Source organism: Microtus oregoni, unplaced genomic scaffold, assembly GCF_018167655.1.
Source record: "Microtus oregoni isolate MIOR12 unplaced genomic scaffold, Mior012 000042F_ref0000377, whole genome shotgun sequence".
Classification (NCBI taxonomy): Eukaryota; Metazoa; Chordata; class Mammalia; order Rodentia; family Cricetidae; genus Microtus; species Microtus oregoni.
Window position 1 is genome coordinate 930,050 of NW_024543209.1, and position 16,326 is coordinate 946,375.

At 46.7% G+C, this 16,326-nt stretch overlaps 1 protein-coding gene across 3 annotated transcripts in view; it reads right to left on the minus strand.

The window, feature by feature from the left end:
- LOC121434017 (FYVE, RhoGEF and PH domain-containing protein 3-like) overlaps positions 1-16,326 on the minus strand; it is a 56,996-nt gene that overhangs the window by 26,512 nt on the left and 14,158 nt on the right. For 2 of the 3 annotated variants that reach the window (XM_041632758.1, XM_041632759.1), the window contains exons 2-4: positions 9,060-9,212; positions 7,486-7,976; positions 172-261 (exon numbers count right to left, since the gene is read on the minus strand). In XM_041632758.1, coding sequence (XP_041488692.1) covers positions 172-261; positions 7,486-7,926 — 531 coding nt within the window. In that variant the 5' untranslated portion in view covers positions 7,927-7,976; positions 9,060-9,212. Of the gene's footprint in view, positions 1-171; positions 262-7,485; positions 7,977-9,059; positions 9,213-9,756; positions 9,851-16,326 lie in introns of those variants that run through there. The other variant, XM_041632760.1, reaches the window with a different exon arrangement.

Sequence of the window (16,326 nt, forward strand, 5' to 3'; positions counted from 1 at the left end):
CTATAATGAGACCTGGCGCCCCCTTCTGGCTTGCAGACACACGTGGAAGGAATGCTATACACATAATATAATAAATAAATAAATATTAAAAAAATAACTAAACAATATGAAGGGACAGATAGTCTGAATTCTGGGCATGGAGAGAAGGGGATCCCCAGCCCTATGGGCTACCTGGTCCAGCAAGTGCAGCCGCCTCACATAGGCTTCCTCCGTGTGCAGGAGCTCCTGGGCAATGTGCAGCAGCTTCTGTGGGTCAGAGCACTGTAGAGAGAAGGGAAATCACTTACTTGGGTGGAGGGGTACACCCACAATACACCAGGATGCCCAGGGGCAGAGAGATGTGGTATTTGGTTCTCTTAGATGCTATTTCCATGGAGTGTTCTAGAAAAAGCACAGCAGTTTCTGCCAGTCTCCCCGAAGCTACTACAGTACAGATGGGCCAGTTCTGTTTCTGGACTTTTAACTAGGGAGCAGCCATAGCAACCATATGAGAATCCAATGAACAGGTGGGGTGCAGTTCAGTGAAAGAAAATTTGCCTACCATGTTCAAAACTTTTTCATCAGTGGCAACGAGCGTGCACGCGCGTGCGCGCGCGCACACACACACACACACACACACGTCCTACTGTGATGTGGAATATTTAACATATAAATATGTGTTATATTTATGCCAGGTAATATTACTTTAATTGTGTAAAGGTGTGTTACATTTGTTTTTGCTGCATTCGTTAAATTATATAAAGATGTGCTGCCATTTCACCTTGTCTGCCTAAGGCACCTGATTGGTCTAATAAAAAGCAGAAATGGTCAGTAGATAGGCAGGAGATGGATAGTTGGGGCCAGTGGACAGAAGAGAATAAATAGGAAGATAAATGTAGGCAAAGAAGAAGGAGGAGGAGAGAGGGACACGCCTGGGGCCAGAAGCCAGGCAGCTGTCATCAGACATGGAGACTGTAGGAAAGTAAGATAGGAAGGAAGGAAGGAAGGAAGGAAGGAAGGGAGGGAGGGAGGGAGGGAGGGAGGAAGGAAGGAAGAGGCCCCAAGGCAAAATGTAGATAAAGAGAAACAGATCAAAGTAAGAACTAAGACAAGGCCAAGCTAAGGCCAAGCATTCAAAACAAGTCTCCAAGACATGATTTGGGAGCTGGTTGGTGGCCCCCATAAAAGCCTACTACATTACTGCAAAGGGACATCAACAAGACAGTAAGCTGCAGGTCCTCCACAGAGACACAGATGAAACAATATACGAACCAGAAAATCTATGAGATTTGGAGACACAAACTGAGCGACCACGGCTCCTACAGGTGATGCCGAGAAGGGGATCCCCGGGGAAATGGTGGCACTGGGTGTGCCTGAGGTAGTCTAATTGTTTGGCAGATAACAAAATGCCCGCGAGTGTACAGTTTATAAACTGAAATGCATTCCATGGCTATGGAGGCTGGAATTTCAAGATCAAAGCACTGGTGGTTCTGGTGTCTGGTGAAATCACAAGTCTCTGTTTCAAAATGGTGACGCTAATGCTTGCGCTCACAGTGCGAAAGGGGCAGAAAGGTGAAGAGGGGCGAGTGCTGCGTCCCCAAGTGACAGAAGAACAGAAGGAAAGGCACCCACAAGCTCCTCCCTGAGCCCTATTTTATTCTTAGTACTGGGGATTGAACTCTGCCCTGACCACACCCTGAGGCAAGCACTCAGCAGCTGAGCTACATCCAGGCATTCCGCTCCCTTCTGTGGGGACACTGATTCCATCCTCATTTCTTAACACCTCCTAAAGGCTAACCATGAAGCAGACTATGATATAAGTAGTATCACATTGATGACAAGACTCTAGCAGGTGGGGCTGGAGAGATGGCTCAGAGGTTAAGAGCATTGCCTGCTCTTCCAAAGGTCCTGAGTTCAATTCCAGCAACCACATGGTGACTCACAACCATCTGTAATGGGGTCTGGTGCCCTCTTCTGGCCTTCAGGCATACGCACAGACAGAATATTGTATACATAATAAATAAATAGATATTTTTCTAAAAAAAAGACTCTAGCAGGTGACTTTTGGGGTGCACATTCAGTCTATAGCAATGCCCTGCAGCATTCCTCCTCTTATGCAATATGACACAGAACAAATGGGAGGGAACCTCCACACCAGGGCTCCTCCCACCCCAGGACTAGGTCTTCAGGGCAGAAACAGAAAACAGGCACTGATAAACTGGGCTCCTCAGAGCTCCACCCAGGGGACTTGGGACTGTGGACTCTGTCTTGCGTGAGCGAGCAGACGAACCCAGAACTAGAGTGTGAAAGTCACTGAAAACAAAAGCACATTAGAATTCCAGTTCCACAGGCAGACGCTCTGAGATCCCCGGCTGTGTTGATGGGGGAAGTCTTCACCTAAAGCACAATTTGGAGGGATGGTTTCTTCAGATGCCTCCACGCATCCAAAACTAAAAGCAACAACAACAAAAACCTTATAAACCATAAATAGAAGCAGGAGCATATGGCCCAATCAGAAGAAGGAAACAGCCCACGTGAAGTTAACCCTACAGAAATACAGATCTGAGACTGAATGGTGATGGCGCACGCCTTTAATCCCAGCACGCGGGAGGCAGAGGCAGGCGGATCTCTGTGAGTTCGAGGCCAGCCTGGTCTACAAAGAGAGTTCCAGGATAGCCAAGATTGTTACATAGAGAAACCCTGTTTTGAAAAAAGACAAAAAACAGAGCTAGTTCCAAGATAGGTTCCAAAGCTACAGAGAAACCCTGTCTCAAAAAAACAAAAACCAAACCAAAACAACAACAAACAAACAAAAACCAACCAAACAAACAAACAAAAAATGAAGCAAATATTCTGGAGTCTGAAGAGCTCATAAAGAGGGTCCATGTAGACCTGAACAGACAAAAGAAACAGCAAACTTACAGAGAAGTCATTCAAACAGGCAAAACTGCTGTGATGGTCTCCTCTTTTTTATTTTATATGCATCAGTGTTTTTAGCGGCTTGTGTCTGTGCACCTGCGCATGCAGTACCCATGGGGGCCAGAAGAGGGCATCAGATCCCTGGGAACTGGAGTTACAGAGGGTTACAAGCTGTCATGTGAGTGCTGGGAATCAAACTAGGTCCTCTGGAAGAGAAGCCAGTACTCTTAACTGCTGAGCTCTCTCTCCAGCACCACGCCTGCCTTTTTCCCAAGACTTATTTATTTTTATTTTATGTATACAAGTGTTTTGCCTGCGTGTATGTATGTGTATATGTACTGGGTGTGTGCCTAGTGCCTGAAGAGGGCATCATATCCCTTGAAATTGGAGTTGTGGGTCATGGGAACTGAACTCTGGTCTTCTGCAAGAGCAGCCAGTGCTCTTAACCCACAAGCCATCTCTCCAGTTCCCATAGAAGTCACTTAAAATCAGTGGAGAAAACCAAGAAAGAAGAGAGACAAGCATAGGGATTCTAAAGGGCTTTCAGGACATCTGTCTTCTGGTAGACCAAGATCTCCATATGGGAGTCACAAGGGATAAGAGACAGAAATCATTTGCTGAAATGATAATGGGAGACTTCCCAGTCTTAGGAAATAAATGAATACACAAATCCAGAAGTTCAAAGAACTCCAACTAGACTAAGAAACAGCCACCTAATTCATGCTTATAATCCTGGCACTCATGAAGCTAAGGCAGGAGTATGATCCAGGTAAGTACAGGGATACGCAGCCCCCCACCCCCAACATACACACACAACAGACTCACACATACTGTGGAGGTTTGAATAGGAATGGCTCCCATAGACCCATGTGTTTGAGTGCTTGGCCCATAGGGAATGACACTATTAGGAGGTGTGGGCTTGTTAGAGGAAGTGTGTCACTGTGGGGGCGGGCTTTGAGGTCTCAGATGCTCAAGTTATACCCAGTGTGGTACAGTCTCCTGCTGCCTGCCTATGGGTCAGGATGGAAAACTCGCAGCTCCTTCTCTAGCACCATGTCTGCCTGCATACTTCCATGCTTCCAGTCATAACAGCAACAGACTAAGCCTCTGAAACTGTAAGCCAGCCCCAATTAAATGTTTTTTTTTAATAAGTGTTGCCACAGTCACAGTGTCTTTTCACAGCAATAGAAATCCTAACTAAGCCAGGTGACGGTGGCACATGCCTTTAATCCCAGCAGCACTTGGGAGGCAGAGAAAGGCAGATCACAGTGAGTTCAAGGCCAGCCTGGTCTTTAAAGTAAGTTCCAGGACCGCCAGAGATGTTACACATAGAAACTCTGTTTTAAAAAACGGAAAGGAAGGAAGGAAGAAAAAGAAAGAAACCCTAACTAAGACATATACTAATAGTAAATAAATAAAAAGTACATCTTTGGGGAGAAAAAGAATGGCAAGAACAGTCTTTCAAGTAGAGATGACAGGATAGGGCTGCAGATCTAGCTCTGTTGGTAGAGCCCTTTCTTAGTGCACAGGAATCTCTGAATTCAGTTCCAGCACCATGTAAACTGGGTGTGGATGTGGTGGCACAAGCCAGTAATCCTGTCATTTAGGAGCCTAGCAGGAGAATTATTAGTCTGGGGTCATCCTGGATCACACACCCCAGAAACAGTAATCAGAGAAATGTTATACGGGTGAAACTGTGACATCAGGAAGGATGAAAAGACTGGAAATTTAAAATGTTTGACTAACAACCATGGTAGCTAGAAGTAAAACATCTACGGACATGCACAAAAGGAAAATGGAGGGATTCAAAGTATGTCACCAATGAAATAAACACAAAGAAAAAGGGTAAGAGAGGAAAGGAGAGCAAGAAAGTGACAAGGTGCAGACAAGTGACAAGGGTGCTACCTTAGGAGTGGCCTTCATGTCCTTCCCCATCAGTACTGATGTTACACGTAATCGTGTTAAACTCTTCAGAAAAAAAAATACATAGATCTAATGAACGCCTGTAATCCCGAGAGAACTGGAAATATGACACCAGGCAGGCGGGTTGGTCCTGGGGTACCAGGAATCAAGCAAACAATTAATTATGGTTTAGTTTGTTTGGTTGGGGGCAGGGTCTCCTGTAACTCAGACAGGACTCAAACTCCCCGCATAGTGGAGGGTGAATTTAGGGTTCTAATTCTAGGATTGCTGGTGTGCACTATTACACGCCCTCTATCTTGAATGTGTTGTTGTGGAACAGGCTTTTTGTACACTGTAAAGATTTATCTCTCAGGGGGCTGGAGAGATGGCTCAGAGGTTACGAGCATTGCCTGCTCTTCCAAAGGTCCTGAGTTCAATTCCCAGCAACCACATGGTGGCTCATAACCATCTGTAATGGGGTCTGGTTCCCTCTTCTGGCCTGAAGGCATACACACAGGCAGAATATTGTATACATAATAAATAAATTAATTAATTAAAAAAAAAGATTTGTCTCTCAGATCGGTTTAATAAAAAGCTGAGCGTCCAATAGCTAGGCAGGATTTTCGGAGCAGAGAGGACACTGGGAAGAAGAAGGGTGGAGATACGGAGAGTCGCCAACCAAAGATGGAGGAAACAGGGAAGCAGCATGGGCAGGACAAAATAAAGGTGAAATGGGTTAATTTAAGTTATAAAAGAGCTGGTTAGAAACAAGCCTAAACTCTTGACCAAGCTTTCATAATTAATAATAAGTCTCTGTGTCGTGATTGGGGAAGGGACTGGAGAGACAGAAAAAAAAATCCACCTACATATGCTATTCACAAGAGACTCATTTTGCATATTTGCATGTAAGAACATACAGGATGAAAGTGGGGGAAGATGGGAGAAGATATCATATGCAAATAGCAACTCTCCTGCAAAAAAAAAAAAAAAAAAAAAAAGAGAGAGTGGCCTTATGTATAGCAAACAGAATTAGGTGTTTGCCACTAAACCTGCTGACCTGAGTTCAGTCCCTGGGACCTACATTGTTGGAAAGAAAAGAATCCATTCCATTCCCATCCCTCTGACTGCCACACCCCTCCACACACTAAATAAATAGCCATGTTTTTAAAAATTAAAAATAACTATAAAAACACAACAAAATGATAAAAAAGTCACCAAGACGATATAAAAATATATGAAGTAAATTGAACTACATTAGATGGAGAACTAACCAGCAACAAATTAATAGCCAGAAGCCTCAATACCCAGTTTTCTGTAACGATGGAACATCTAAACAGACGATCAGCAAGCAAACCGAGTCTTGGACAACACATAATGGTTCATCTGACATCAGTGTAACCTATGATAGACCATGTGCTGCGTAAGACAGGGCTTAACACATTCAAGGAAGCTGAAATTATTCAAAATATCATCTTCAGTCACAATGGAATAAAGTCAGAAAAAGGGGCAAATCCACAGATACAGGCATATTAAGTAACACTGATGCATTCAGGAGGCAGGGTCAGGGAATCCCAGGACAGGCTGGTTAGCTACACTAGCCAAATGGGAGAACTGTAGGCTCAAGGAGAGCTCCTGCCTCAATAAATACAGTGGAGCGTGGTCTAGGAAGACACCCAACATCAGCTCAGGGCCTCTGCATGCATTCCCACACAGGTGTGCACGTGCCTGCATCCATGAGTATGCTCCCCACGGGTGAATACAGACACTCAAAAGACAAAGAAAGAAAAACGTGCGAGAATGTAGCTCAGCGACACAGCACTTATCTGCCATGTACAAGGTCCCCCGTTCCATTCCAAGCATGGAAAAATTATATATATTCACAAACAAGCTAACTGCACATATTGAGAAACTAGAAGAGCAGAGTAGGCTAAGCCCAAGGCTAGGCTAGAAGAAGGAAGGAAGTAAGAAAGATCAGAACGGAGATAAAAGACAAAGAATGGAAAAAAAAACAATCTCAAAAGAGTAACCAAGCTAAAGTTGGTCTTCTTAAAGGCTCAAGAAAGCTCACAAACTTTATCTAGGTTACCTTAGAGAACAGAGAGACGACTCAGTCACCAGTCAGTGAAAGAAGGGTGGGATTGTTACAGCTGGTGAGGTGAAGATACAGTTTATAAGAAAATGAGTAAGTATGTGCTAACGGGTTGTATAGCCTAGAAAAAAAAAATGAATCCTCAGAAATACTTGGCTATAAAGATTACTGAATCATGAAGAAATAAAAATATCTGGAGAAAGCAATGAATAAGGACCTTGAATCAAAAATTCCCCACTTCCCAACAAAGGGTAAGGCACAGGCGGCTTTACTGACAAATTCTACCAAATTTTTAAAGGAGAATTAATAATAACTATCTATGAAACATCTCTCTCTCTCTCTCTCTCTCTCTCTCTCTCACACACACACACACACACACACACACACACACACACCACATCAATTAAAAGAAACCACATTCAAGTGTCATGGATGAGCACACCCAGGGTATCTGGGGCCTCACCATCAGAGGCATTCTCCTTGCATGGAGCGAGTGTGTGGGTACATTTCCTGAGCACAGGTGTGGGTGTTACACACTACAAATCTCTGTCACTGCCCAGGCACCCTGTGTTGGGTGTAAAGGAAGGGAAGCTTACCTGAGTCAAGCCGACATTCTCCTCTGGCCTGGAAGGGGTGATCTTAGGGTCAGGGTCCTCACCCACACCACTATCTTTCTCCTCCTGCGCGGTGGTATCTTGTGGGACTTGGCTGTCCACAGCTGTCTCAGGGTGTAGCCTCAATATGGCTGGGCCTGGGGAGCCCTCACTACCCTCTTCACAGGGGAAGTTCTCACTGGCCACGCTGGAGGATGGACTGTCAATCCCACTGTCCCTGTTGGGGATCTTCATGGCACCACTTGGCTCCCCCAAGTAGCTGTCCCCTGCTGAAGCTGGGCTGCCAGGAGCCCCTTGGTGGGCACCTGGCCCAATGGGAAGTACTTTAAGCTTCCCCAGTGGGGAGCTTTTGGGCCCAGCACCTAGTACCCCAAGAGGGGCAACGGCTTCTTGAGGAGTTGAGGAGCTCCCACCCAGTTCCATCTTCACAGCCAAACTTGCTGGGCTCTGCTCAGAGGATGACCAGGGACTTCCTGTTAGAGAGAAAGACGCAGGCTCGGTATGGTCACTGAAAGCAACCCTCAGAGAGCCAGCCTCAGTCAGACAGGGCAGGCTGGGGCTGTGTGGGAAATATCACTTCACAAAACCGCACTGGCCTCCGGTGGGTTCTATCCAGCCAGTCTTCGAGAGAATGGCAAAGAGAGTATGTTTTATCTGAAGAGTAAGGTTTTTACCGACATAAAAAAGTAATCCTGTCCTGGGGAGTCCGTGGGTAAAGAGCTTGCTGCCGGGCAAGCACGAGGACCCCAGTTCAGAGGCTTTAAAAGTCGGGTGTGGTGGTGCGTGACTGTGCGTGACTGTGCATGCAATCCCTGCGCTGGGGGTGAGGGCTGTGGAGACAGCTGGATCCTCGGAACTCAACGGCCGGCCAAAGGAATGAGTTCTAGTGAGTAATCCTGCCTCAAAAAAATAAGAGGGAATTTGGGCAGTGGTGGTGCACGTCTTTAATCCCAGCACTTGGGAGGCAGAGGCAGGCGGATCTCAGCCAGTTCAATGCCGTCCTGGTCTACAAAGCGAGTTCCAGGACACCCAGGATTGTTACTCAGAGAAACCCTGTCTTGGAAAACATAAAAACAATAACAACAATAAAACATAAAAGACAGATGCTGATATGACCTTTGGCCCCTTCTCTCTCTCTCTGTGTCTCTCTCTCTCTGGCTCTCTGGCTCTGTCTCTCTCTCGTATACATAGATGAGGATATCCCACCCCCACCCACACAGAAGTTATCCTGTGGAACAGTGTGTGACGCAGCCAGCAGTAGGGTGGCAGCTTCCATTCACAACACACTGCTGTGTCCACACAGCTTTTTAAACCCTGGCATTCTCAGGAGACGAAGCCAATGACCTGGGCACTACAGGCAGTTCATGTGACACTTGTACACCGGACAGGAGACAAAGTCAAGTGTCAATTCTCAGAGCTCACGGAATTGGTCAACAGCTCTAGGAGGGTCAAAGGTGAGACTCAACTAGAGGGAGAGAGACGGTCCCTGAAATCATCTTCTTGAGGCTAAGTACAGCTTCAGAGGAACAAGGGGGCTGCAGACAACAGTCTCTTACCTGTTACCCGATGCTGTTGCCCAAAGAGGCAGTCAGAGATTGACTGGCAAGCGCCTGCTTCCTCCTGGGCTGTGGGACTGCCCAACAGAGGCTGGCAGAGTCTATAGAAAATTTCTTCCCCAGACCATTGGAAGTGGAGATGTTTAGACAATACTGGAAAAACACAAAAGAGAATGGTGTTTGGAAGGGTCAAAGCCAAGTTCTAAAGGAAGGAGCTGGAGAAAGACATCTTAGGCCTCCACCAATCATACCAAACCCAAAGCAGAACACAGGCTTCCTCGGGGTGGATGGAGGCACAGCAAGGCTCACTGTCAGCTTCTAAACCATACAAGTGACCTAAGAAGGGTCAGTGCCCATAGCTGAGCAGTGCCCTGTAGTCAGGGATGAACTGGAATGCACGGGCCACGCCCAGGTTTAGGAGAGCTGGGTGCGTTCTCCCTAGCCCACACTGTCACCAGATACACTCCTAATAACTCACTGTAGAGTCCCCCACGCACACACAGTAGTGATCTTAAACACTCACACACAGTAGCTCTGCTATTCATGCGGTCACTCACACACACCCACACTCTCCTAGCCACACTCTATAACACATTCTGACAGTGGCCCCACCGGACACACACAGCCAACATGCTCACACTGTTCCTACCCTGGACACTCGGTAGCTCGATGCTCTTGCTGGCTCCCCCACACTCACTCTCAGATATTCCCTGGCCCACAGCTTCTTTCCTCACGTCCTTTTTCCCTGGAGAGCAAAGTTAGAACCATGGGTGCAGCCTCACACACTCTTGTGCGCACAGAGAGAGAGAGAGAGAGATGTCTGTCCTTGTCCTGGAGCTACACTTGACTGCCTTGCCTCTAGACTCTCACAAGGAGTCAGTGGTGTCCCCCTTTCTCTGGGAACCAATCGGCCACTGGACACAGCTCCTCCCACCCACATAGGCTCCTGAGCTCTTACCTTCCTGTGGCTAAACTATCTTGGAGTGGGTTTTTCTGTCAGCGACTCCAAAGTCACTTCAGGAAGACAGTTTTCATTGGCTAGCGTCACATTTTTTTTCTTTAAAGGAAATAGCTTTATTACTCAGGTTACTATGTAACAGTGCCTCAAGGCCAGTGCCTGTTAGGTGTCCAAACGTCTATAGTAGCTGGACTGTAAGTGAGTTTACCTGTCAAATTCCACCAGAAAGAAGTTTGTTGAGCATGCTCCAAGACGGTAGCAAGTTAAACAGTAACTAGAATTCACGTTTCATTCTTTGTGGGCTCGCTGGACAGAAACATTAGACTTCCAAACAGAAAATACATGTTTCGCTGCATTCTTGACATAGCACGGGAGATAAACTGCTAGTTTCCAGAAGTCACACATGACACAGCAATAAAAAGCTCTGTAAGGAACGTGAGTATCGAGTTCAGTCTCAGCGTGGTCAGAGGCTGCGATTCCGGCAGAGTAGAGGCTGTCTCTTCCCTGCTTCTGGTCAAGACGTGTTTGTGTTTGTGTGCGTGCCAGAAGTCAACACTGAGTGTCCTGCTTAGTCACTGTCCATCTTATTTAGACATGGCCTCTCACTAACCCTGAAGCTCAGTTTGTTTAGACTGGCTAGCCAACAAACCCAGGGATTCTTCTTTGTCTACCCAAAACTGGGATTATAGGAACTAGCTGCCGCGCCCAGCTTTTATGTGGGTGCTGTGGACCCGAACTCAGATTCTCGTATAGTACAGCAAGCATCTTACCAATTGAGCCATCTCCCCACCTCATCTTTGTTTTTAAGATAGGGTCTCATGTAGTTCAGGCTGGAGCCAAACCTGCTAAGTGGCCGAGACTAGACTAACCTTTAACCCTTGACTCCTACTGCTTCTATCTCCCAAGGCCTGGGATGCTGGCTGTGGACTGTCATGTCCAGCTTAGAAACCAGATTTATTTTTAGTGGAGCCAACATCAAATGGAGAAGAAAATGCCCATTACAATTGGTGTGCTGAAGCCAGGCGGTCGTGACGTGGCTTTAATCCTAACACGTGGCTTTAATTGGAGGCAGAAGCAGGTGGGTCTCTGTGAGTTCAAGGCCAGCCTGGTCTACAGAGCTAGTTCTAGGACAGCCAGGCTACGAGGAGAAATCCTGTCTAAAAAAACAAACAAAAAAACAATAAAAACAAAATGGTGTGCTGTATGCTACTATATACCATAAAAAGGCAAGTTCACAAGATAACACACGTCAGACAGCAGAGCCCCACTAGCCTTGAGACATGGGAACCAGTCCGGTGAGATCGCTTGTTGACTGCCTAAGGATCATTGTGAGCCACGGAGCAGGAAGGAGAGCCCAGTGGGCTCTCAGAGGTGAGAAGATGTCCCCCATAGTTGACTAAGAAGGCTGATGGGGCTGACAGGACAAAGCCCTACAGAGAAGAGAACTTCACAGAAAAAGACCCAGAGACCTGCAGAGATGCCCCCAGGACTGTCAAGTACATGTGGGAGGAAATCTAGAAACCTGGACCGAGAACAGCCCCTCAGAGGACCAGAGGGAGCATTTGTTCCTATGACCATGTCCAGCGGGAAACTGCAGAGCTGCAAGAAGTCAGGCCCAGTACTCGGGAGGGTCTCACCTCAGGGAGGTCACTCACCTTCTACTGGCCCACTTCTGCCCTCCCACTTAACAAGTCTTAACAGGAAGGGCAAACTGTTTACAATTTAGTTTTATCCTTAAAGAAAACTCTAAAATATCTAGCACCCAGCAAGGCAAAAACAATAATTCCTAGCATCTAATCAAAAAACGCCAGGCAGGACTGGGGACGTAGCACAATCAGTAGAGGGCTTACATAGTATGCATGCCCTGGGTTCAGTTGCCAGCGCACTAAACTCTGTGTGGTGTTGCACACTTGTAATTACTCAGATGAGAAGGCAGGGGGGTCAGAAATTCAAGGTCATCTTTGGATATATGGGAGGTTAGAGGCTAGTCTAAGCCACATAGACCTTGTATGGGGAAAAAAATTCTCTCCTCCCAAATACCAGACACATGATGGAAAAAAACCCAAACCAAAACCCTAGTCAGTTGAAACTGACTCATAACTGACAAGGATGTTGGAACTATCAGACAAGAACATTAAGATGTACCCTATATCTAAGGATAATGACAGATAGCTGTAGGTAAGCCACTTTGGGTCCTTGCTTAGCTTTTCCTTGGCTTAACTTAATGGCTTCACATTGAAAACCCACCAAGTCCAAGTAGTGGTGGTGCATGCCTTTAGACCGAAGGTCGGTGGCTCTCTGAGTTTGAGGTCAGCTTCCAACCCAGCAAGATTAATGTCACCTCACGACCCAGAGGAGCCTAGGAGCGATCAGCACTCATTGTGGGTTCTCAGTCTAGGAAGGGCTCTAGTTGCTGCAGCTGTGGCCAAGAGCCCCCATCTTCCCCCATCTCCCACAGGGAGGTGTCTGCTGAGAGCATAATGGGGTGCCTCATGCCTTGGAATTGGGGGTGGGATTAGTGGGACCTCAGAACAGAGCAGGGGTACGAGGACAAGCTAAGTGCAGAAGAAAGACGATAACGCAGTATCTTTTTTTTTTTTTTTTGAGGCAGTGTCTTGTTATTGTCCAGACTGACTTCAAACTCAGCATCTTCCTGCCTCAGCGTCCTCAGAGTTGGGATTACAGGCATAAGCCACCATGTTCAGAGGAAACAGTTTCTTTTGAACCATCAAGGGGGGTAAATGTTGGGATCTGTGAACCCCCAGATTCTGAATTTCTTGTAAACAATGTGTTATGCTTGCAGCTGCTCTGAGCACGAGACCCTCAGGAGTTCCTGATGGCAGGGGAGTGGTTTCTGGTGGGTTTGGCTGGAGCGTGGCTATCAATTAAGGATCCCTATATAAGCTGCCCCTGGACACAATAGAAGGGGGCATTCTGGCATCAAGGATGACCTGTGTCTGTCTGTGAGTCTTTGTGTGTTTCAATCTCCAGCCCCTTGCCCGGTTCACTAACTGTATGGTAGTGCATAGAGCACAGACGGGCGTGGTGTGCTACAGGTAAAAGCTGTGAGAATTCACATCAAGATGCAAACATCTCAAAGCACCTGAGTTTAATACAGGTCGAGTGGCGCTCCGGGAGCAGTAGGGCACACAGAGACCTCAGCCATGCAGAGGACACTCACCACCCTGTTTCTGAAGCCTCAACACACAGATTTGGTTCCCTATACCACTTACCCTCTTTTCACAGTCCTCCCCACAAGATCAAGGCCCAGCTGTACATCCTGTCACCTAGGGTTGAGGCTAGGGACAGTGAGTGGTGGCACAGCATGGGGGAGCTGGTATTGTGGCCCTGGTATTAGTACAGCTTCAGCATGTAACTCTAGGAAAATAAATGCAAGAATGACTTTCTCGTGGGCTACATTTCTAGGTCATAGTCATTTCCCTGGATGACAGACCCAGAGACGGGAGAAGGGGAAAGCAGAAGGAGAAGGCTGGACCCCTGCATATCCAGGAGTATCCATGTCATCCACCTATCAGGATCTACTTCACAAAACATGGGACCAGGTCATACCATCTCATCGGATCTGAGCGCCCAGGCTAACCCACCTACAGGACCTGAGAGCATGGGACCAGGTCATACCATCTCATAGGCCCTGAGAGTCCAGGCTAACCCACCTACAGGACCTGAGAGCATGGGATCAGGTCATACCATCTCATAGGCCCTGAGAGTCCAGGCTAACCCACCTACAGGACCTACGAATCCATGTCATTCCATTGCCCAGGTCACCCATGTCTTAAGAGCAGGGTGCCCAAGTGAGGGTAATAATTACAAGGAACTTAAATGCTTTCTATTGCAAGAATGATCCCCGGGAATGCGACCTTTGCAATGCTATTTTGTAATCTCCTCATCTTTAAAGATTTTTGTTTACTTAAAGGCCCTACCCCATTCCCAAAATTTAATGGCCAGGGCGGAGGACCCCTTTTCTCATTTCATTCATTTTCTTTGCACTGAATTTTTCCCTCTTGTTTTTTATTAGTTCTCTGAGAATTCCACACAATGTGTTTTATGCAGTCACTCCTCTCCCCTGACTCCTCCCACACTCACTCCCTTCTCTACCCACCCAAATTTGTGTCTTTTTATTTTAAACCATTGAGCTCAGCTTGCTTTGCTCGTATGTTGGATATGTGGCCTTCCACCGGAGTATCGTCGGCCTACCAGGGGCTACAGTCTTAAAGAAAGCGAGTCTCCATCTCCCGGCAGCTATCAACTGCCAACAGATCCACTGCTAGGCGTGGGACTCCGTGTCCACCTCCACTCTCAGTCCCGGGGTGTGTCCGGCCAGGGCTTGCACAGACTTGGTATGTGCTGTGCCAACCATTGTGAGTTCATATATCCACCTGTCCTGCTGTGTCCAGAAGACAGTCTTTCCTTATAGTCACCTGTTACCTTTGGCTCTGACAATCTTTCTGCTCCCTCTTCTGCAATGACCCCAGAGTTTTGGAAGGAGGGGATGTGACAGAGACGGCCCATTCAGGGCTGCGTATACTGGAACAGGACGAATTAAATTGGGATGGGGTGAGAGGGCAAAATAGAGGAGGGATCCAGGAAGGGATAAATAACACTAAAGACTTTTCAAAAAAACTTATATGAAAGCCTATTATACATGTTTCTTTTTAAAAAAAATATTTATAGCCGGGCGATGGTGGCGCACGCCTTTAATCCCAGCACTCGGGAGGCAGAGGCAGGCGGATCTCTGTGAGTTCGAGACCAGCCTGGTCTACAGAGCTAGTTCCAGGACAGGCTCCAAAGCCACAGAGAAACCCTGTCTCGAAAAAAAAAAAAAAAAAAAATTATTTATTTATTTATTTATTATGTATACAATATTCTGTCTTTATGTCTGCAGGCCAGAAGAGGGCACCAAACCCCATTACAGATGGTTGTGAGCCACCATGTGATTGCTGGGAATTGAACTCAGGACCTTTGGAAGAGCAGCTCTTAACCTCTGAGCCATCTCTTCAGCCCCTACATGTTTCTTTAACACACACACACACACACACACACACAGAGAGAGAGAGAGAGAGAGAGAGAGAGAGAGAGAGAGAGAGAGAGTTAAACTAGAGCTACCCTATAATGGGGTGACTAGTAATACCCCTACTAAACACCATAGGCTAACAAGTAAAGTACCCAGGACTAAGAGTGGGTTACCTCTTTTGGAGTTGTTGTCCAATGAGGCCCCATAGACCTCCAAACTTTACAGGCCAATGTTATTGGTCACCCTACAGAATTTGATGGTAAGACCCAACTGCTGAAGATATCACATATTGGAGTCATGAAACATGGAGGAAATAAAGTTGGTGCTGATCTGGAAGTTTCATCCCTGCTAGCTAGCTTTCATGGCGCTGGAAGTTGCTACCAGAGGAAGAAAGTAACCAACCGTCAGTCATACCCAGCTGTGTCCTGAGCTACCATAATGACTGGCCTAGAAAGACAGGCTCAGCATTGTAGTAGTGGCATGAACACCATGGGAGTAAACAACAACTTTCGGATTGGGTTTAAGGCTCATTCCATAAGAGGAAACCCATACCTAGCACCATTATCAGGCCAAGAACCTGTGACGAGACACATCACAGGCCTTAGGGAAGAATCTATTACCACTATTCTACCAAGTAGACATTGTCTTAAACACTCTCCTGACGACTTACTAGACCCATAGATTAGTGTGCCCTTCCATCCTCATCAGAGAAGCTTCTATTTGTAGTAGGTGACAATTAACATAGAGACTCACAAACTTGCACTGGATTTTAAACTAGCCAATAGCAAGTAAGGCTGAACCCCAGCCAGTGGGGAAGAGACACAAGACCCTCGCATTAGGATAAAAACTTGCTCTATGTGCTTGCCACCTAGAAATGTACCCTTTTGCAAAAGTAAAAGTTGCTTTGTCAATTTATTTCACTTTGTGTGTTCTTTGTGCAGTATTGGTGGGGTCTTTAAACTCCAGATTTCATTTCCAGCATAGATCACCCCACCTCCTAGAACCTGAGTGTCCAGATCACCCTGCTTTACAGAACCCACGCATCTAATTATCCTTCATCCCTAGGGGTTCAGAGATGGGCAGCGACACAGTAGAAAGGGAAAGGTAACAAGAGTGAAGTTAACAGACCATGCTATGTATTAGCGGGGCCATCCAGGGCAGGGGTCACTGGCGTGGGTGTTGGGGAAAGGACTTGAGACCAGTAAACTAAGTTCAGTGGCCAGTGTAGATGAAAGCTAGTAGGCGCAGCCCCAGTTGGGGAGTTTTTGAAACAAGGT